Raw genomic sequence first — 24020 nt, forward strand, 5'->3', positions numbered from 1 at the left:
CATGCGTATAAACATTGGTTTATTTTAGGTGGCTAACGGGATCGGGTGTCCAGGCTCGCTGACTTGATCGATGCATGTCATCATATCCCAATTGCGAAGATCAATGTTCATGACCTCAATCATTGGATTGTCTGGTCCAGGTCGACTCGATTATTTACAGGCAGACGTTATATAACTGGAATATTGCCGAGTGCGGCAGCTTGACTCCTGAGAGTTTCTAGGGCTTCGGTCCTGTAACACACTGAAGCACATGTTCCACATGTGGTGTCTCCTTTGGCATGTGACTTTGTTCGAAATGTGCCTCTGTTCACCCAGCAATGAGCGGGTACCCGGTAGGATGAGATGGTGGCTGTTAACCTTCTAGCGCCTCACAGGCAGCTTGGGTTGTATACTCCCCAGGGAGCTGAGAATGAAAATCGAGTGCTCACTGTAAGCGCCATGAGCACGCGAGCTGGTATGGAGTTTGGCGCCATACAAATGGACTCATTATTATTATTATTATTATTATTATTATTATTATTATTAATAGTCTGACGAAATACATGTTGTTAATCATGCGACAATATCGTTAATAGTTTTGGAAACATTTCTTTCAGTATCTGATATCATTTCGTATCCTATGCACACCCGCCTGCTGGATCTAACGCTCACAAACCATAGATATGACTGTATTGCCCAACACGTATGGCCTATTTATAGACACTCCACTCAAACACTTGCATACACCCACAGACAGCCCAAATGCCGTCATTGATGGGTAAATCCAAGTGAACTTTCGGTTTGCCAAATCAAAGCAAAGGCGCGTTATCTACTGTCTGCCATCCAGCCTTCTCGCTCTGCAATTCCTGTATATGTAAACTGTGTCAATCGATGCTTGACACTACAGCGAAATGGCCCATCTCTTGATGAGTTAGAGAGGGAGTGAATTGGGTTTGACCCTACTTTGAACAGTATCCATTGTCAGCCGACAAGGTGAGTATGTCACTGGAGTTTCCATAATTTCTATTGGGGCTGGGAAGGGTAACTCGGGTACTCGGGTACTCGGGTAGGTGGGTACCGGGTAGGACCCAGGTACCCACACATCTACCTGGACCCGTGGATAGTCCAGTGATGTATATACGTACTGTTTAATGGCATTTACAATAAATCTCCATGGTTACACTACAAGTATAGCTAATGCTCACATATCTTTCTGACTATGACAAGCATTCGTTGTGGTTGTTTGGTTGGTTGGTTTGTTGTTGAACGTGATTTTTATATGTTTGAGTAAGGATAAAACGTCTATCAACTTCCGCGTATCCATGATGAGATCATTTTATACATGAATCTAAATAGCTTTTGTCAGGGCTGCGATAAAACATTTCGTACCCAACTCGGGTAGGACCGGGTAACAGGGTGTTGGGTACACGTGTAGTAAATTTGCCCCCCCCCCCCCCCCCCCCCCCCCCCCCCCCTCCCTCTCTCTCTATATATATACACTTTTGAGTGTTAACGTTTGAACGTTGGCCTGTCACGATATGCAGTGTTATTGTTGACAGACATATTTATTTCCTGAATGCACGCAGGGCTTCTAAAGCGTTTTGAACCTTGATTTGACCTAGATAACGGAAACACACGAGTGTTCACGAATGCGAGCTCCCCCGAAATGCTGAATTCCGGGAAAGCTGCTTGTCGACACGCCAAACAAACCCAAGCTAAAGGACATTGTATCTCTCGTCGCCTGGTGTGTGCGATTATGTCTCGCGACACTGTCACGCCCTACTGCTCTGCATGACCCGGTGTTTTGTTTGTTTGTTGTTTAACGCCGCACTCAGCAATATTCAAGCTATATGACGGCGGTCCGATTAGCATACACGTGTGTGTGGCTGCTTGTACTAGTCCGGACTGATGCCGATTTATAGTGCTAGCTCACTGAGATACCATGCCGCAGTTTAACATGAATACCCCACTCAGATACAGTATACTGACTCCGAGCCGACCAGTCCTTGTTTTAGCCCCTTAATGCCCAGCGCCAGACAGGGTAACAACAAGTACCATCTTTTAACGTCTTTTGGTATGACGCGGCCAGGGATCGAACACCGGACCTTCCGCTCTCCGGGCGGACGCTCTACCACTAGACCACGGAGGCAGTCCACTTACCCGATAGGATCATACACACACGTGGGAGAGGGTGACATATCTTTCAGCGCAGCATTCTCGGGGAAACTAGGCTGTATCCTTCGGAGAGATGTGGCACGCCCTTGGTTATGTTATGCTCTCGGGAGAATTGGTTTCCATATCAGTGATCAGACTTTGTCACCGTGACCCCTAAACACAGCTTTTCATAAATCATATATGCAACCGAAGTACTCTCGTTACCTGTTGTGTGCGACTATCTTTCGTAATACTGCCACGCACAGCTCAGTGTTCGTATACGGTAAGTCCTGTTAAACCGCTCTGCATAACCCGTGTGTTGTTTGTTGTTAAACGCCGCACTCAGCAATATTCCAGCTATTTGCGGGGCGGTCGGGTAGCCTAGTGGTTAAAGCGTTCGCTTGTCACGCCGAAGACCCGGGTTCGATTCATGACATGGGTACAATGTGTGAAGCCCGTTTCTGGTGTGCCCCGCCGTGATATTGCTGGAATATTGCTAAAAGCGGCGTAAAACCATACTCACTCACTCCAGCTATTTGACGGCGGCCTGCAAATAATGACCCCCAAATCCTTCTTTCCCATGCAACCCGCGAAAATCCATCCAAATAGATTTCATTGAATAAATACACGAAGCCATTTTGAGTTAAAGAATCAATCAGGTGGCAGATACACATTTTTGAAACGTTCATATTTCTTATTGAAATTAATAATTCATCACTCTTATCGTTCCCTATTGATCAATAGCTGTATGCAAATTTGCAAAGCAATCTGTTTCCTTACATCTGCAACTAGGTGAAGTGAAATGGGGTTTAACATCGCGTCCAAGATTATTGCACTTATATAGCGACGCCCATGCACGTGTATGTGTGTGTGTGGCTGCTTGTATTAGTCCGGACTGAAGCCAATTTATAGTGCTAGCTCACTGAGGTACCATGCCGCAGTTTAACATGAATACCCCACTCAGACATAGTATACTGACTCCGAGCCGACCAGTCCTTGTTTTAGCCCCTTATGCCCAGCGCCAGACAAGGTAACAACAAGTACCATCTTTTAACGTCTTTTGGTATGACGCGGCTGGGGATCGAACCCCGGACCTTCCGCTCCCCGGGCGGACGCTCTACCATTAGACCACTGAGGCGGTTACTTCTGCAACTAAATATACTCAGTCTGTTAGAAAGAGGAACGCGTATCACATAAACAAAAGGGAAGGAAAACAAATATACAGCACATCTATGAGTAATACATTTTGCATATCTTCCGTGAACACCATAATCGTCAAGTGTTTTCTGACACCTCGTGTCCAAATCTTCCCGATTATAACAATGTAAAATAAATATATGTTAATTTTTATCTTTTTTTCCCTGCCCTGTTATGGATTTATGAACGTGTTTTTCGTTTGATTGTTCGTGTTCTAATAACAAAACATGGCTGTCAAATATTAATCTATTCCATTATGCTATTTACATTAAAATCATAATGTTTTGTGAAACCTTGCATTGTGCAAACTGTCGCTTGGTTGCATTGATCTTCATACACGTTCGCTGTTATTTGTTTATCGCATTGTGTCATTGTTTAGCAATATTGGTGTGTGGCATTCAATAAACATGATAAAAGCCCTTGTAATGGATTGTTTGTTATGGAACAATCTTCACTTTTGACTGAACTCTAATTGCCAAAAGGCCAGATACAATTAAGGAAGAGAATATATAGATGCATCTTCCCGCGGCAAGAGAGTTAACTGACTATGACTGTCCAGTTTCCACCCTTGCCGAACTAGGCTGGAATTTTGGAGTTACATTTTGGCTAGATTAACGAGTCTATGCATAGTCCAATCAAAATCGCATAACGCATCCGGTTCGTAAACTGCCGTGCAGATTTGGGTCGATTGCAGGATTTCCAGAGCATGCGCACCGTCAATATGCCGTTAACAGACATTTTTCCAAATCGTGTCATGTTTTTAATCAAGATGCTCACGTGATTTGATGCACTTCGCAAAAGAGACAAGTTTTATAACACTATAGATATTGATTTTCGATCAGATTGTCTTCACTGGGAACCGTTGCACACGTTTGGGAATCGACTTCCGGTATAGTGCAAGCTGGTGCAGCAGCTGTGTCAGTAATTCAGGACGCTAGAGTCTCCCCACATCATTACGCTGCCACCGCCACAACTGTCGACCTTTTGTATGCAGTTGGCGGTGAAGTGTTCAATGCGACGTCAGAACACAATGTCAGCAACCTATGTTGGACGTAAAGGCGACCAGTGGATCTGATGCCCATACTTGGTTGAAAGCGTGTCACTGTGCCCAGTGTAGTAATTTTAACTGGATTGGTTCTGACTCGCATATTCACAACCCGTCAACTTCGTCATATAGCTGGAATATTGCTGAGTGCGTAAAACAACAAACACACAAACACAAAACAAAATACATTGACTCGTTGCTGAACCAAATTGCTCCCCATACCCGGTTTGGCCATAGTCTGCGTGCCTGACATAGTCAAAACAACACATCTGACATGCCGTTATGAAGGCGGTTCCACTCTGTCTGGTCAGAATTCCTTTGCAATCCTGGAATTGGTGCTGTTGTACACCTATTCTGAAAATGACGTTGCCGTATGAAACCGTCACGGACAGCTTTTGTACACGGGCCTCACCTAAATCGGCCACAAGTAAATATGGTTTTACGCCGCTTTCAGCAATATTACAGCAATATCACTCCTGGGGACACCAAAAATGGGTTCGACACACTTTACCCACATGGGGAATCGAACGCTTCAACCACTAGTCCACCCCACCGCCCCTCGATCGGTCACGTGACGTAGCGTTGGGACTTTTACCCTAAAGGTCCTACACTATGATTCTGCATGCTCAAAACTCTAAAAAAAAGTGTGAATCTTGCTGATTCAAATCTTGAAGGTTACATCAGAATTATAACCAAAATTGCAGGAATCGTATCTGTATTTTTCATATTATTATGTAATAACGGCAACATCACCACAATTTACATAATAAAAATCCCATGCAGCAATATCTAAATCAAGATATTGGTCGGACTGACGAGCCCACACGTCGCCATTATCTTTTCCCCTTTGCATCTGCGGTAGACGGTGCCAGCCATATCCATAGTCATAAGAAATCTCTGCTAAAAGCAGAGTCCTTTGGTACAAGTGGAAATAGGGTATTGCATCGGACATCATTGTGGTCACTGATACGCCAAATTTAGAAATGTCCTCCATATGTGTACCATAATTTAAAAAAAGCCTCACTAAGGCCTTGCAGGATTTAACCCTGATCAAACAGCGTTTGAGCATTAATCATATGACGCTCTTTGAAATCTTCGTTGAAAGAGCATGGTCGATTGTACCTAAAAAATTGAGGAATGTAGACACCTTTGGCTGGAGTGGCAGGAATAGTGCTCGACATGAAGGGAAAGTTGGCTATTGGAAAATTGAAGTAAACCCTCTTGAGTATAGGAAATAGATGAGGCGTTTCATTGGTCTCCTATTTCTATGTCAGATCGGTAAATCAGTTGAATGGAATTTGCCATTTGACTATTCATATCAGATCATTGGTATACCTGAACCTTATAAGTTAAACGTCTTGGCCAAATGCCATGTTTTGATTTTGCCAGTCCGAGCGGGTATTCCTCTTCTTATGCATAAAGTAACAGATCAGCAAGAAGTGGAGCACATTCTTTCCTCTGTAAACTTCAGATGATATCAGAAAGATGTAACTATATCTATGGGCAGCTCATTTTGAGCCGCAGTTTTTCTTTTATTTTGTCATGTGGGATCGTAACGTACGACGTTGTAAAAGCAATTGTTTTGAAATGAATGAAGTTGGTTCTTTTCTCAGATTCCAAATATTCAGCAATATATCGGCAATATATCTCTTCCTTTTTAATGGACTTTGGATGCCAGTACAGAATAAGAATGGGTATGTCTTCAGGTTTTAGAGTTTTTAAGATACGGTTAGTTTGTCCAAAATAAATTGTTCCACTCCTTTCCGAGGACAAAATCTTTCTTGAAGCTGTGACTGAAAGAATATTCAGTCTGTATACAAATCTAACTGTATTTTTGAACCAGCAGGTGTTGTGGCCACAATGTCTGACAACATGAGTGCCTCTGTAGCAAGCTACCTCAGCCTTGGGAGAGACCCGCTATCCCAGCTCAGTTCTTTGGTGACGCGTACAGTGGAGGGGGGATTTGAATTGACCAGCCTATCTCATGATGAGCAGTTTAGCTCGCTCACATCAGATGATGACCTCATTATTCTTGATGAGTGAGTGAGTGAGTGAGTTTGGTTTAACGCCGCTTTTAACATTATTCCAGTTATATCACGGCGTGTCAGCTTAATGTGGGAGGAAAGCCCGAAGTGATGCAGGTCTCGGACGTTTACCACTTCGGTGAAACCCACGAGCACGGGTATGGTGCTGACAAACCTAGAAACATAATCAGGGCGAACCGGGATTCGAACCCACGATCATAGGTTTCTGGCGTGCCCAAGGGACGCAACTCTGCACAGCGAATCGCGGCGCCTTAGACGACTGGGCCACCCGTGCCCCCTATTCTTGATGAAGAGGATGACCTGGATGATCGTCAGTACTATCTAATGATGCCAGATTACCACAAATGCACTGTTTAATTTCATGGTAAGCCAAATGTAGTACAGTGTCAGGAATATAGTCTATGTACGTGTAGACAAGAGGGAGAATAGTCCACCGTATGATATGCCTTTGTTAAATTTTTTCTAAACCAATGCTTAGAAACATACAAACATCTCAGGGTGGTGGGGTATCCTAGAGTTTAAGCTCGTCACGCCGAAGACCCGGGTTCAATTCCCCACATTGGTATAATGTGTGAAGCCCATTTCTGGTGTCCCCCACCGTGATATTGCTGGAATATTGCTAAAAGCAGCGTAAAACCATACTCACTATAAACATCCCAAACTGACATGATCATTTATTCTGTTTCACTCAAAGACTGTGGAAGCCTCAAATATTCTTTCAGAGCAACAGCTGACGATTGAAAGGGCGTCGATAAACGCCTCAGTTTGCACAGACTCGGTACAACCATTGTTGTCTTCTGTAACTGCATCTGTCAGAAATGTGGGCAACAAAAACGACACAGTACAAACCAGTCATCCGATACCTCTTTCACCAATACAACAGCAATATCTCCAAGACAGAGACACAGCCAGGCAAACTCTGTGTTATCAACTGGAAACGAAAGGGTTCAAGGCAACATTTCGTTTTCAACAACGTGAGGTTGACATTGAGTCCCGAAGAGAAAAGAAACACAAAGAAGCTCTGGATGTCATTGCCAGCTCGGTCGTAGAGATGGAACTAAATTTCAGCAGTGGTGAATTGGAACAGATGTCTCAAGTGGCTGGTATCCCGGATGGGGAGGTCATTCTGCCACAGTTGTCCAGTGATCAGGACGTGCTTGCCGTAATTGATAAGACCAACGGAAGTATGAAGCTTGTTGGTATGGCAGACACCATCAAGGCACTGAAAGAAACCATTAATAAATCACAGGAACTGTTGGACACCAGACACAAGAACCAAGAAGAACAAGGTTCACAAAGCACATCTGCATCAATCCCAGGAGATACTGAACAACGCGGCGCATCTGCTCAAGTACAGGCATCGCTGTACCCAAGTATATCCAACCATCCATGGGAAGAAAACCCAGCTATTGACATTGCTCCGATTACTAACTTCGTGCGCGTTGATGACGACAGTCTGGATTATTTATGCCAGTACAAGGGGAATGAGATGCGGATGATTGGAGAGGAGGAGGGTGTGGCCATCTGTGAAACCGCACACGGGTACGAGGTTAAAGGTCCTGCTGCAGCCAATCAAAGAGCCGTCATCAAATTGCGTAATCATGTTGAAGGAGTGAAATGCAACAAGTTTACTTTTGAAACTGCAGTCAACATGGGGAATTTTGCTGAAGCCACTGGGAACGCCAGCAAGAACCATAACTGTATTATTGGGTACAAACAGACGATTGGTACAACCAGAGGCAGGGCGAGACAACAGCCCCCAGTACTGGAATCTTCCACCACAGGTCAGAGCACTGAATGTTGTCCTCAGAACTACATGAAATTTGAAAAGTCAACGCCAAAGACTAATCTTGAGCCAAAAAATAATGTGCCGAAACAGATTGAAAGGCAAAATAGTAGTGAAAAGTATATAAATGGATAACTTCTTTGAGAGGCATTTAGTTGGAGTACTAAGTAAGGATAAGATTTATGGATCACTTGCTTGATAACGGTGTTAGAACCTACTCGGAAACGTCGCTCCTAATTGTAATAAGAAAGTTGTCCATCTATAAATATTATCCTTACTTCTATATGAATGGGTGACTGAAAATTTGCAAGAAGTTACAATATTTATATGCATCAATAGTTGTATACCATGCACTCTACTCGTTCATCATAGTGACGCATTTGACCTTGGGTTAGGAAGAAGGGTTGGAAAGATTCAATGACAACAATCATACAATTGAAAGGATTCATTGCTTCGATTAAATACATGAAGTGTGTGAACGTTGAAATCTTTTCTTACTGAGGTATGATAAAACATAATGAATCTTGTGTTATGTATGCTTTCAGGAAAACAAAAAGCCAAAGTTACCGTGGTCCTGAATAGGATAGAGAATCAGAATGTAAGCATTTTTCAGCCTTATACGTATCAATTTCCTTCACGATTACCCCCACTTCATCAACATTAAACAAGTACAGTATCAACCACATATACCAAATATCATAATAATATTGCCAGAGATAAGTGAATCTTCAACTCTACAAAGGATTAAAATGAAGAAGTATAGTAGAGAGGACTGTCTATGTATTGATACCTATGATGGTATTACTGTCTGTCCGCCTGTCATGGAATACGGAGGAAAAGTAAGTATTATTTAAATGCATTTATATCAACCAGATTTATGAAAGGCCGGAACGTTTTCGATTTTAATATTTTGTTGAACATTTACAAAAGTTAACTGCTCATGATATTCAATGTTGATAAAGTAGTTCAGGCTGGACGTATAATGTGTTCCCTAGTTAGACTTCACGTGAACAATTTACTTGTCTTTGCATGTGTTTGTGATCAGTGGGACAGGATACGTTCACCTTTTCCCAAAACACCTGGTGTCATCACAATTTTATAGTAATAAATAAACACATGCTATGGTAGTGTCGGAAATATGCAATCACCTCTGCTTTAAGGAACGATTTATGATGAATATGTCGCTTCCATTTATCAGCATCATGCTTATTTTGTACAGGCGAATGTGATTGTGAATACCACAAACAAGGAGCTGAAGTTAAGTGAAGGACGGGGTGTGTCCTATAGCCTGGTACAGGAGGCAGGGGAGGACATCCAGCAGGTTCTGACGGACATCTACCCTCACGGAATGACCTATGGTGACCTGGCAGTGAGCCACTGTGGACGTCTCACAAATTGTGAGAAGATCTACCATGGCGCCCTTCCATATCACACCGGAAACACTGAGACTATGGCCCTCTTCAAGTGTTACGAGGTAAGTGAAAGTACGAAGTCTAGGCTTCAGCATATAACGCCAGTCTTGCTTAGGCAAAGATTTCTGTTGAATAAGGAGAATATGTTATAGCTGAACGTCACTTTATCACTGTGACAGCAAACAGTAATGTGACAGGCAACAAACACTTACTCATTTATGCAAAAGGTTGGCTTAACGGGTGCGCCTGGTAGGGCAGGACATGCGTACACCTTTCGCGAACACCTGGGCCCACTTGCACAAAGCGATCTTAGCGCTAAGACTATTGTAAGCCTATGTTAAAGTATGGGAGTTACGATCATCTTAGCGCTAAGATCGCTTTGTGCAAGTGGGCCCTGGTGTCATCACTGATTTTCAGTGATCCATTCATATCATTTTCACTGCAACTTTGCGATTTACGCCAATGGAATCTGTTACGGACGCTGGTTATTCTCTGGCGTTGAATAATCTTATATTAATTATACTTAATGAAAACTGCAAGGGTTGCATTTTATGAAAGCTCAGACTGTCATCACTACCGATCCAATCTTAAAACACTTCTTGTAAAGCTTACCCATGTCTATTATTTTAGGTAACTCGTGACATAATTATAGTAAAATAAGGAAATGTAAATATATGCTGAGATAAATGAAAGTTAAGTAGAAGACAATATAGAACATAATGCACATTGTAAGTTGTCCAATGGTCTCAAGGAGGACATGGGTTGATGCCCCCTCTATGCTAGTTTATGTTCTGCAGACATAGAGGGGTTCATCAACCCAGGTCACACGAGGGACTGGTGGACAACGAATATATCAAAATGCTTTGTTGAAATTTCAAGATACATTAGTTGAAATTTCAAGATAATAAGTTAACATTTCAAGATAATAACTTGAAATTTCAACTTATCATGAAATCTCAAGATCATTATGTGAAATTTAAACTTTGTACCTTGATAATTCTAGTTAGAATCTTGAAATTTCATCTTAGTATCTTGAAATTTCAAGAAAAAAATAAATTAAAAAACGGCTTCCGTCAGCTCATGATCCTTCGACCTTCGGGCTTGGGATTCGAGAAACATAAAATAACACAGAGGGTACATCAGCCCTTGTCACCCGAGACACCAGATGACAACACATTTATCTCACCGCACACCCAGTTGTATTGCAGGTATGTCTTATGCAGGCATGCTGTGGTCAGAATCGGTAAGAATACCACAGTTAGGCATGAATCCACTTCGTTCACATTCATCGACAAAAAGCAGACGATAGAAAACAAACTTAGAGTTATTTCCATCGTATCTATTTCATGATCATTCGGAAAATATCGTAAATATCCGGACAATGGCGCCTTTAATTATCAATTCGAGATATAAAATTTCGGTTAGGTAGCGGGGAACATAAGAAAAATACCTTGCCTTAGTGGGGGCCATTGAAAATTATAGACTGGGTTTCAGCCAATCAGTATCCGACATTCATGTTTGTTCGCTATCAATGTATGTGCAAGAAAATATTAAACTTGGTTATGGCCCCTGTGCAGAGCTGCGCCCCTTAGGTATGCGCAAAACTTGTAATTGTGGGTTCAAATACAGATTCGCCAAGATTATGATTGTTGCTTTGACAGCACCCTACCACACTCGTGGTAACTGTCTGCGCCACCTCGAGCCGTCCTCCCCTGCTAGGCTGATGGGTAGTGATAAAGGACATATTGTTCAAAGCGACTCAAAAACCCAAATCAAACTCAGTGGCGATGGTCGAATTGTCTTTTTTAGAACAGAATCTGTGTCGTCGGTAGGGCTGGGACAGGTCAAAATTTACTACCCGGGTACCTGGCCCCCTATTAACCGACCCTACCCGGGTACCAACTGCAGGTCTCGAGAGGAACAAAATGTCTGATTGGAAAATGTTTTACCGCAGCCCTGGCCAGAACTATTTAGATACATGTATCAAACAATCAGATAATGCGTTGACTGAAGTTGACTGAAGGTATATCTGTACTTAAAAAATATACAAGTCAAAAGGAATGTGTGCATCGTCAGAAAGAAATGCGAACATTAGCGACTTGTAGTGTAACCACTGAGCTATAGTAGTCCTGTGGGTCCCCGATTCCTACTCAGTACCCACCCGACCCGAGTACCCGAGCTACCCGTCCCAGCCCTAGTCGTCGGGTGATTGGGGATGGTTGTGGGTGTTTCATATTTAAGTCATTGAGGCGACCATGTGGCCCAGTCGTCCTTGGCGCCGCAATTCTCTGAGTAGAGTTGTTCCTCTTGGGCAAACCAGAAGCCTATGATCGTAGGTTCTAATCCTGGTTGGCCCTGCTTATATTTCTTGGTTTGTCACCACTTTGACCCAGATGATAAAAATACTTTTTGTTTATATGGATATGTTCCTCCCCAGTGGCTGGTGTCTCTGGTGTTCCGATGTCTCATCCAGGCCTGCAAGGATGGATTTCAGACAATTGCTCTGCCAGCATTCGGCACAGGAGCCCTACAGTATCCTACCAAGAACGTTGTACAACTCATGTATCATGCCATTGATCTGTTCACCCAAGACGAAAGAGCGGGATCTCTGAAAGAGATTTTCATAGTTATCTCCCGTGAATCAAGACTGGAAGTGAAACAGGTAAGTGCTATTTGTAAATGCAGTCCAGAAGACAGCCGTCAATGAAACAACACCCTCCTACTTGGGGGCTCACCATTCATATTCTGAGAATTAATTATGTTGTTGAAAAACAACAACATATGAACCGTTCACTGGACATGTTGGATCCTTTTGAAAATAATGTTTTGTTGGGTCAAAACAGATATGTTGGCTCACCCTTTCAGAGATAATGATTGTTTGTCTTGAGGCTCTGAGTGAAAAATGTCTCAATGTTTCAAAGACATCCCCCATTGGCACATAGTATAATCATTAACTATGAGACACTAACATTATTAAAAGCTGTGTTGTTCAAATGAAATATCAAAGTCAAAGGAATAACTATTTCCTCCCTGGCATCACATTATGTTATTATAGAAGCGACATGTCCATATTCCAAAGAAATCTCTACTCAAAGTCGCTATACGATTCCGATCATACCATGAGCATGTGTTTATGAATCAAATGTTCTTTGCTAGAATGTGTCTTTATGAATGTGATACAATGAAATTCCATACTCTGGTAGAAAGTCACCTTTTGGATATGTAGCGTCTGCGAAGGCTAACTTTGCATGTATTTTCACCTCTCATTGCAGCTGTTTCTTGCGCATCGTCTCTCCCATAAGCTCAAGACAAGGCACTTGGCTAACCCCAGAGGTGAGGTGGCAGTATTTGCCAGTGTGTGGTGTGAGGTATAGACATAGGGGAGACATCCCTACGGTATCAATAATAGGTATTCCACACTCTCAGTGGTTTTGTTTCCGCCAATCGGACATCTCTCTGAGTCGATGTTCCTCCCAAACCAAGGAACGACGGGGGTAGCCAAGTGGATAAAGCGTTGACTAATCACGCCGAAGACCCGTGTTCGAGTCCCTGCATGAGTACAATTTAAACCCATTCCGAGTCATATATGATCCTGAATAACGTTCCGCTAGCACCACAAAGGTACAATATACCTTGACGATCAGGTGCAATGGTATTAATGGTATGTTAGATTTAAACATTAAATTGCAATATCTGACTTAAACGTGGAATCACTGTAAGATTTCGACCTCATTTCACCTTTCATTGTCAACCAAATTTAACGTCATTTCAACGTTGAAAAGCGACGTTATTTCAATGTTGATACAACGTGGCCGTGCCTGCTGGGGTATTTCTTTTGTACTGCGAAATGCAATGACGACAAGCCTCGGACTTACATGACTTTAATACACTTTTTTTTTATAAATTTGATAGCACAGGCTCTTGAATCTCAGCCGTGTTATGACACTTATTGTTGGTTCGTTTGTTGTTTAACGCCGCACTCAGCAATATTCCAGCTTTTTGACGGCGGTCTGTAAATAATCGAGTCTGGCCCAGACAATCCAGGCTGTTGGGATACGATGACATGCATGAACCAAGTCAGCGAGCCTGACCAACTGATCCCGTTAGTCGCCTTTCCCGACAAGCATAGTCACCTTTTACGGCAAGCATGGGTTTCTGAAGACCTATTCTACCCCGAATATTCGTTAACTCTGTTTCAGGACAAACATCTTACTTATCACACATGTTTCGATTGTGGTTTGGCACGGGACAGGATTTCGGTTTACCTGCCTATTTATCACAAGGTACGATTTTATATTAAACATTAATCATCACTGTCATCTGTTTTATTTTCATTTCAACAGTTATACCTACGAGGGGCGTTCAATAAGTTTTGCAACTTCAACATGAGACCAAATCGCAGAATATCTTTTGCACTTTTACTTTTTCAATACACCTCAATACACTTATTCCATTTGTCCTTCGGGCTCTTACTACTTTTATAGAAATCCGCAGATTGGCCCTCTAACCACGCCTCTATGGCAGCCTTTATGTCCTCGTCATCCTAGAAGCGTCTTCCACGTAGGGCAGATTTCATTTGCCGGAACAGGAAATAGTCACTGGGGGCTAAGCCTGGGCTGTAGGATGGGTGATTTAACTGTTCGAATCCTCATTCAAATATGGCGGCCTGTGCAATTCTCGACTTGTCATGCAAAAGTAGAATACCACGTGTTGACATCCAACGGCGTTTCTAGAGAATAGATTTCGCAATTCTTTCATTACATTAGCATAATACTGTCCATTGATTGTAGTTTTGGGTGGCATGTGATCAATCACTAATATGCCTCTTGCATCCCAAAATATGGTGGCCATTACCTTGCCAGCCGATGGCTGAGTGCGAAACCTCCTCGGAGGCGGAGAATTGGGGTGCTTCCATTGCATGGATTCCAATTTAGTTTCTAGGTTCATGTGGTGGATCCATGTTTTATTACCTGTCACCAGACGAGAAAGAAATCCGGCTTCATCTGCAGTATAGAGATCCGGGAGGTCTTGCAGATACCTTGGACATACCAAGATGCTCATGAATAATGGTTACAACAGTTCATACTGTTATTTGGAATCCCCGAAAAAAGTTTAGGATACTTTCACTCGTCGGTCAGACAAAATTCTTCTTCTATAGCAGCAATGGTTTCCGGCTGGGTGGCATCTGAAGGCCTGCCTGACCTTGGGTCATCGTCTATGGACTCCCTACCCCTTTTAAACTGTAGAGACCAACGGCAAAATGTGGAATAGTCAGGAGTATCCTTACCCATCTCTTTACACTTGCGATCATAGACTTTTTTTGCTTTGCATCCCTCCTTGGTAAGGAACTTTATTACAGCGCGTTGTTCATGTTTGGGAGAATTCATGATTGTGACCACCCTTAGGTGAATGAAGGCATCACATCTAACGTATTGTTGTGCCTGGAACTTGTTATGACACGTGTCAACCTAATGTTATGACTAGTGTCACACCTGCCTCAAGTTGACATTGTTTGTGTAAACACAAATGTCCAAGTTGCAAAACTTATTGAACGCCCCTCGTATATCTAAATTGAAATGTGTGTATATTGCTAGAAGCGCTGTAAATCCATTATAAATGACATATCCACTCACTCAAATGTGCATCTATCACTACAAAATATACATCTATCGTAATTATCGTAAATATACGCAGCTATTCACAATCTCATCTGTTGCAAACAAATTGATCATATCTACAATGAGACCTTGTTAATCGGGAAACCCCTTCTTCCAAACGAGCACTGCAGGGAACGTATATACACATACACAGAACTACTACTTTGAACCCTTGATTCAGTTATCCAGAAATTTATAAATCCGGACGATTTTAAAAGGAATGATTCTGAGGTTACAATATTTCTACATTTGACCACAACATCTGTACGCAATGACGACATGTCATCGCCTAATAGTATTTGTATTATGAAATGTAAGTTAATATGTTTGTGCGTCTTATATAATAAGATACTTGATTAACCATATGTGTTGCTGTGTGATGCAGAGATACAGAACTCGCCCAAATGTGAGGTTAGGATCATGGTCGCCGACACGCTTGTCCAGGCCATCAACGGAGGTGTTGTGGAGGCGTGTGATGTCACAGGCGCAGTGCTCTTGATCTGGAGAATGGAAGATATTACGAGTATGTGAATTAAGTGCAATATTAATGTACAATTTATTTTTCCGGAGAATGTGAAGACTCCCCAACACTGCAGTCCTCTGCATTACCCAGATTGTCAAAAGGGCTGCATTCCTGGTAGCTAACCCGAGTACTCTCCCAATGTCAGTCAACAGATTGGGAGGTACCAAACCTAAGGCATCAAGAACAATGGGACAACTTGGTGCTTGAGATGCAAGCGTGACATTTCGAAAGCGAGGTCCGCATATTTGCCATGTTTTTCCTGAATTTTCTCAATCACATTAGTGTCAAAAGGGACAGAAATTTCAATACTATAAATGATTTAATTGGATTTATCAAAAGGGACAAGATCAGGTTTGTTGGCCTGGATACGTCTGAGGCTGTATACGGGCGTATTTCAAAGCATTTTGTATTTATCATTGAGGCGTGTCAAGCATGGCGATAACAGTAATAAAAGGATCGAGCCATTCGATCATGTCTCTTAAGATACTGTATTTGTGCCAAAGCTGGGCATCCACTGACAATGTGTTGACAGTCTCATTAAATTCATTGTAAAATCTTCATTTAATAGTTACATTTTGAGGCAAAATCACACATTGACGCTTTCGAGTGGGAAGTGACTGGTCCTGAGACGCACACTAAAGCAGTGGTCGTTCAGATAGCCTCTCCTAGAAAAATGGAACTGATTTGATATGGCACTTCGCTTGATTGACTCTCATTTCTGTACCGTCCAGCAGAACATATTTCCCACATCCTCAGCTCGTTTAAGAAAACTGTGAAATACCTTGTTTTCCTCATGAGACTTGACATGCTTCACAAGCGGATCATCAGACAAAAATATATGTGCAAAAGTAAACAATGCAATTCTATCACGAAGGGCCTCCACGTTAATCAAACCAGGCCCTCCCTTTATAACTGGTAAATATTAGCGATTGAGGGAAGAGCGAGGGTGGTGGGATCTATTGTCTGACATGTTTCTTTGTGTGAGGTTGTCAATACCCTGAATTTCTTGTTTTGTCCCATAAACAACAGGTAAAGAATACGAAAGGACGGCCACAGTATAAATGAACATAGTAACATATTAAATATAAACACTTCTTTCTTCTCTTTAAAGAATTAAGTGTACATGTACCAGATTGTTCTGACGAGGGATCCCTACAGGTTTTCTAACTTACAGGATTCAGCGTTTTCAAAATGAAAATTTAAGAATATTAATTTTTATTACACCTCACAATATTTACTGCACAAGTTTTGATTAAATCACATGTATTTAAGTTTCATTTACCGTTAAAGATAAACAACACTTTGAAATCGGGAAGGAAAGTGTAGATTTTACCTTTTCACCCAACTACACATTAAAACGGCACCACGCCTCCTGGCATGTCTTTGACAAGTATTTCTTGTGTTTACAGTTTGGGTTTGATCATTGGAATAAAGGGGGCACAGGTAGCCCAGTCGTGAAAGGCGCCGGAATTCGCTGTGCAGAGTTGTGTCCCTTGGGCACGCCAGAAACCAATGATTGTGGGTTCGAATCCTGGTTCGGTGCCCGTGGGTTTCACCGAAGTGGTAAACGTCTGAGACCTGCATCACTTCGGCTCTTTCTACCACATTAAGCTGACACGCCATGATATAACTGGAATAATGTTAAAATCGACGTTAAACCTCACTCACTCTCTCACTCATTGGTATAAAGATAATATGCCATCATAATTGTTATATATTTTCAGTTATTCATCAGTAAATAGGATCCAAGTTAAGTTTACGTGTACTTTATCAGGTTTGTCAACGTAACCATTCTCTTCTGCTTTATATCACAGACTGTACATGACTATAAAAGTGTTTCTACTTTTCCTTTCAGATCCAAACGACCATGCAGGCCTTACATGTATAAACCGTGACAGACACGACTGGGACTGCTGTAGAGAACACGGTGAGTTATGCCTTTGGTCAAAGTCAAGACAAAAGGTCTCCGGCCCATATACAAGAGAGAGTTCATCTTCCCGAGGCAAGAGAGTTAACTGACCCTTGCCGAACTAGGCTGGTATTATGGAGTTACATTTTGGCTGTACTGTCGAGCCTATACGGAACGAAATCTATTACCGGTTCGTAAACTGGCATGCAGATTTCGGTCGATTGCAGGATTTGCAAAGCATGTGCACCGCCAACTCGTTGTCAACATATATTTTCTCAATCTTTTCATGTTATTAATCAAGGTGCTAAAGTGATTTGATGACTTCGCGATGTAAGACCCGTTTTATCACGAGATAGATCTTGATGATTTTGATCAGATACTCTTACTGGGCGCCACCATTTCGTTTGAAACAAATACATGTGATACGAGAGGTGGAATCTGATTGGTCCATAGGAGAGGTTTAGAAGGGACATAACTCGTAATAACCACTGGTGGCGCTACGATCGAGACCAGGAATTCCAACCTAGTTCGGCAAGGGGGGTTGGGGAACTGGACTCTTAAAGTCAGTTATCTCCCTTGCCTCGGGAAGATAGAGAGAGTTACGCATGAAATTACAATCATACATGTTACACATTGGGATATATACGTCGTTTGATGAGACCATTTCGTTTGGCTAATGCATGCTTAATATATAGAGAAAGACGTAAATAAATTAGATTCGTTCTTTTTCGTCAGAATAACTACAAAGGCGTTTATCGGTGACATTGCTATTAAATATGCTTTGATATATTTCTTTCGAAGATTATCGCAAAATGGACAGACAAACACAAATTGAATTTCATTTTATATATCTATATTGCATGTAACGAGCTTCCAGTTCCTCCAAGTATAAACTGATACTGATAGACACCACAGTTACTGTTTTAGAGAACATTTTGTCAAAAAGCTATTTATATATGAGTATTCATTTCTTACAAGTAAATACCTTGACAGAACCAACTGGGTCTGTTTCCGAGAACACTGTGTCGATAAAAGACAGACAGACAGACAGACAGTTTATTCAGTATGCAAGGCCATATGGTCCATAGTACAGTTCAGTTTGAACAGATACATACAAAGCAATTGTGTCAATAACTTAATTTATGAATGAGCATTCCGTTCGCACAAGTAAAGGCCGTGGTAGGCACGAATGGGACTATTAGCGCGAACAAGATGAGCTGTAATTGCAGTAAGGTAGCTTACGAAGGAGAAAATGTTCCATTGTGAGCCTTTTTAGGAGACTAAAACTATCGTGTTAGAACGTTGTAGCTTCTTAACTTTGTTTTGTATGCTTGTTTTTGTTTTTATTTGATTGTTTAACACTGCACTAAGCAATACTCCAGCTATATTACAGTAAGAAATAGGGGCACACCAATGATTAACATCATGAACATCGAACAAACGATGACATGCATTCAACCAAGTCATCGAGCCTGATCACCGATCCATTTATTCACATCGACATAGATTCTGGGGACCTATATTTTTTCCCGGAATCGCAACGGGCGTTGTATACTTGTAGATCTAAATACGAGTGTTTTGAAGAGGTGAAATGGCGTTTAACATCGCGTCCTTGATTATTGCACCTTTTTGTGGTTTGTGTATGTGGCTGCTGGTACAAGTCCGGACTGATGCCGATTTATAGTGCTAGCCCACTGAGATACCATGCCACAGTTGAACATCGATACCCCACTCAGACACAGTATACTGACACCGAACCGACCAGTCCTTGTTTTAGCCCCTTTATGCCAAGCGCCAGACAGGGTAACAACAAGTACCATCTTTTAATGTCTAGAATGACGCGGCGGGGATCGAACCCCGGACCTTCCGCTCTCCGGGCGGGCGCTCTACCAGTAGACCACCGAGGCGTTTAAGGGACCCATGACACTTATAAATATATGACCATTCGTTGTGTTTCAAGGCTCAGCCAGACGATCCCCTGGCAATACTGAGGAATCTTTACAAACATATATACAACCGGAGTCAATTGTATCTGTGCACAGCTGTGTTTGGTTTGACAATGTGTTCTTATCTTCAACAGTAGCGGATTTAAAGAGGACTAGTTGTGTGGCTGACACGACCACCGTGCCGGGGACGACCCTCATCCACACCTACAGTCGCAGCGTCAGCGAGGCCAGTGTGAGTGAGGCATTGCAGAGAGGGTTGCGTCTTGCTGCCAAGGAAGGGTGTTACCATGTCACCGTACCGCTGCCTTCTGAAGGTAATAGTTCATCTTGGATACACCATTCGCAGAGCATGGCGAAATGTTGACGTTCAATATGACGTTGTGTTGTCCTTAAGTCTTACAATTCGTGACTTACTGAATACGTTTTGACCTACATATATCCTGATTATTGTGTCTTGACCTATATCTATCCCGATTACTGTGTTTTGACCTATAGCTATCCTGATAACTGTGTTTTGACCTACAGATATCCTGATTACTGTGTTTTGACCTACAAATATCCTGATTACTGTATTTTGACCTACATCTATCCTGATTACTGTTTTGACCTACTTATATCCTGATTACTGTGTTTTGACCTACGTCTATCCTGATTACTGTGTTTTGACCTACATATATCCCGATTACTGTGTTTTGACCTATGTCTATCCTGATTACTGTGTTTTGACCTACATCTATCCTGATTACTGTGTTTTGACCACGTCTATCCTGATTACTGTGTTTTAACCTACATATATCCCGATTACTGTGTTTTGACCTACGTCTATCCTGATTACTGTGTTTTGACCTACATCTATCCTGATTACTGTGTTTTGACCTACGTCTATCCTGATTACTGTGTTTTGACCTACATATATCCCGATTAATGTGTTTTGACCTACATCTATCCTGGTTATTGTGTTTTGACCTACATATATCCTGATTACTGTGTTTTGACCTACATATATATCCTGATTACTGTGTTTTGACCTAACTTTCCCGATAACTGTGTTTTGACCTACATATATCCCGATTATTGTGTTTTGATCTACATACATCCTGATGCTTGTGTGTAGACCTACATATTTCCCGATTTCTGTATTTTGATCTACTGTTATTACTTTATTACTTTTTCATTTATCCCAAAAAGATGGTATTAGCTTTTAGTGTTAGTGTTTCCGGAGAAACATTCAAAACTAAGATAAGCATTTTGCTGTTTGTCATAATCCAGGCAGCCTCGCGGCAAGACCGGATCAGTCAGCTTCCGCCATTGCTTCTGCCATAAACCGGCGTCCCTGTGGGGTGTATGTCGTAACAGTCATCATCCCCGATAACGACATCTATGTCGGAATAGTAACCAGAATCGCCAGCTGTGGAATAGTTCAGGAGCCCCCGGATGTCGACAAGGTTTCCCTAGTTGGTAAGTTCACGTAAAAGGGAGCTATAGGGTAGCCCAGTGGTTCGATTCCCCATGTGAGATAGTGTTTGAAGGCCATGTCTGGTGTTCTCCGCCGTGATATTGCTGGAATATTGCTGGAGTATTAGGAGCGCCCATCCTTCGGGGTACAATGACCTACCAGTCACCGAGCCTGACCACCCGACCTGTTACTTCGCCTCGTACGACCAACATAGGTTGCTTGACACATATTCTTACCAGGACTCCCTACGGGGAGGATCACTATAAGATAGTAACACATTCAGACTGGATGTTAATTGCAATAGTCGGAGGTACAGTAAACTACGGTTATAACAAACTCAAATGGACCACTAATTTTAGTTCGTTATAACCGTAGTTCGTTATAACCACATATACGACATCCATACAACAAATGGCCGGGACCAAACATTAATTTCGTAATATCCGTCAGTTCGTTATAAGTGTGTTCGTTATAAACGTACTTTACTGTATATGTAATACCATCAGTGGACGCTGAATGCATTAATGTCCTCTTACATTGACATTATTTCAATATATTTTGGCAGATTTTTAATCGCTTTATTGTTAATTGGGCCCATGGTATTATGTTGCTTTCAACATTCTAAGTTTATTCCCAACTATTTAAGTTTTTTAAGTATCTTATGATTTAGCATTTAACTGTTTCAGATTCCTTGTGGAAAGTTACGTTCTCCCGTCAGCAGAACCTTGCAGCGATGCTTAACACAGCGGTGGATGCCGTCATGGTTGTCACGTCAGATTCGGAGGAGACAAACAGGAACGCCGCCAGGGATGTGGAGAGGGAGCTGCACGTGCATCTGAATGATGTCGTGTACTCTCGCAGACAGTAGGGTAACCTGACTGTCTTCAGTTTACTCTCTCAGAAAATAGGGCAACCTGACGCTCTTCAGTTTACTCTCGCAGACAGTAGGGCAACCTGATGCTCTTCAGTTTACTATTGCAGACAGTAGGGCAACCTGACGCTCTTCAGTTTACTCTCGCAGACAGTAGGGCAACCTGACGGACTTCAGTTTTACTGACCTTTCCAGACAATAGGGCACCATGCCTGTCCTCGGATGACGCCTGAGATTACTTTCGCAGACAGTTGGGCAACCTGACTGTTTTCAGTTTACCCTAAGAATAACATACCCGTTTTCGGATGACATTGCACCAATGCATTCATGGCATCATTTAATAATAGCGAGGAAATCATGGATGAGAATTGATGCTACACTATGACTGTTTGCAGGTCGTACAGAGCATCACTTTGTAGTATTTGACGATGCATTCACGTGATTTAAGTTAAGGCTGATGCATTGTGTTTCACACTCATATCTATCTATATAAATATTGGTAAGTTAACATTGTACAGCTACTGCTTGATTGTGCCAAAATTCCACACCCTGTCTTTCACACATGGACGATTTTCGACAATTCTGTCATAAAACAGTATTATTTTTATATGCTTGTTATACACATATTATGCGGAGTGTTATCCAATATTTGTACTCTAAAGTATTTTGGAGCAAGGAATCTGAAGAGACACATTCCGGAAATAAGTTTCAGAAAACTTAATTCCACTTTTTGATGCTTCCTGGTCACAATGTCTGCCACTTATATCTACTTGTCATATACATGTACATACCGTACATTATGCCTACCTTCATAGAACATATGTGAGGAACGGAAATAAACTATTATATGCATTATATATATCATTATTATCAAGTAATGTCTTTCCCAGTAAGCTTCTATAGGCGTTGAGGGGACACAGGTGGCCCAGTTGTCTAAGGCGCCGCGATTCGCTGTGCAGAGTTGCGTCCCTTGATTGTGGGTTCGAATCCCGGTTCGCCCCAAATATGTTTCTAAGTTTGCAAGCACCATATCCGTGCTCGTGGGTTTCACCGAAGTGGTAAACGTCCGAGACCTGCATCACTTCGGGCTTTCCTCCCAAATTAAGCTGACACATCGTGATATAACTGCAATAATGTTAAAAGCGATATTAATTAAACCCAACTCACTCACTCACTCAATAGACGTTGAACGCAGTTATTTTCTTAAGGTTAGATAAGGGGTACAAGTTTTTAGATCAATGGTCATAAAGTCTGTGGAATCTTACAGACCTTTTCCAAATTGGAAAATGTTTAGTTTAGTCTGTTCGGTGTTGTCACCGTTTGACACGACCCCTCGTTCCTCGTCGGACTCTTTACACCATATGGAAGATTTACAAACATTTACAAACATTTACAAACATTTAATGTACCATGCTATACCTTTTAACATTTTAAGTGTATTTCAAAGAATTTTATGTGGATATACAGATTGCAGTCCATCATATTATGGAATAATATGCATTTCATTAATCGTACAAATGTTAATTTTGCAAGAACATCTGAGAGATATGCAGTTACTTCATGGTATGCCTTTACCTTTGTTTTGAAGTGTTTTAGATCACTTGACATCCCGTCAACGCATATCTGTACGGTTATATTTTAATTCTATTTGTTACGATTTACCCATGCAGAGATAGGGCAAGACGAAACAACTGGTCGACCATTGACCATGTCCACTCAGACGTGTACATGCTTGAATGCTTTGATTCCTGTTGTATCAAGTCAGAATGATCTATCAGTCTATAGTACTGCAGCTTTGTAGAAGTTAGTAGATAAATAAATGTTATTGTGAATCTTGTCTATTGTTCTCAAAATTAACTCTAGTGATAAAGTCTTTATTGCCTTACACAGTCAGTTTGTCATGACCCTTGTCCAGTTCTGGTATGTAGGAGGAGCATTCAATAAGTTTTAGAACTTCAATATAAGACCAAGTCGCCGAGTATCTTTTGCACTTCTATTTTTCGATGTAATCTGCATTCACCTCAATACACTTATTCAATT

At 41.8% G+C, this 24020-nt stretch overlaps 1 protein-coding gene across 2 annotated transcripts; it reads left to right on the forward strand.

Annotated features, from left to right (window-relative positions):
* The first annotated feature begins 721 nt into the window (after positions 1–721).
* LOC124113918 lies at positions 722–23816 on the forward strand. 2 transcript variants are annotated; one of them, XM_046474410.2, is made up of 14 exons: positions 722–972; positions 6219–6402; positions 6699–6730; positions 7143–8204; positions 8752–8804; positions 9426–9680; positions 12056–12280; positions 12891–12951; positions 13818–13901; positions 15661–15798; positions 17654–17725; positions 19788–19967; positions 20923–21111; positions 21796–23816. In XM_046474410.2, the coding sequence occupies exons 2-14, from the start codon at positions 6236–6238 to the stop codon at positions 21975–21977; spliced, it is 2700 nt and encodes an 899-aa protein (XP_046330366.2). In that variant the 5' UTR covers positions 722–972; positions 6219–6235; the 3' UTR covers positions 21978–23816. The 2 variants fall into 2 exon arrangements, with proteins under 2 accessions (XP_046330366.2, XP_046330365.2); XM_046474409.2 differs by having other exon boundaries at positions 6222–6402.
* Positions 23817–24020: the final 204 nt, after the last annotated feature.

This window comes from Haliotis rufescens, unplaced genomic scaffold (assembly GCF_023055435.1).
Source record: "Haliotis rufescens isolate VD_foot unplaced genomic scaffold, xgHalRufe1.0.p SCAF_12, whole genome shotgun sequence".
Classification (NCBI taxonomy): domain Eukaryota; kingdom Metazoa; phylum Mollusca; class Gastropoda; order Lepetellida; family Haliotidae; genus Haliotis; species Haliotis rufescens.

Bases quoted from the DNA above. Each gene is read 5' to 3' on its own strand.
- LOC124113918 (XM_046474410.2), top strand. From the start codon at position 6,236: ATGTCTGACAACATGAGTGCCTCTGTAGCAAGCTACCTCAGCCTTGGG. The intron at 6,403-6,698 runs TATTCTTGATGA...ACCCGTGCCCCC, and splicing joins ACATCAGATGATGACCTCAT to TATTCTTGATGAAGAGGATG. The intron at 17,726-19,787 runs GTGAGTTATGCC...TATCTTCAACAG, and splicing joins GGACTGCTGTAGAGAACACG to TAGCGGATTTAAAGAGGACT.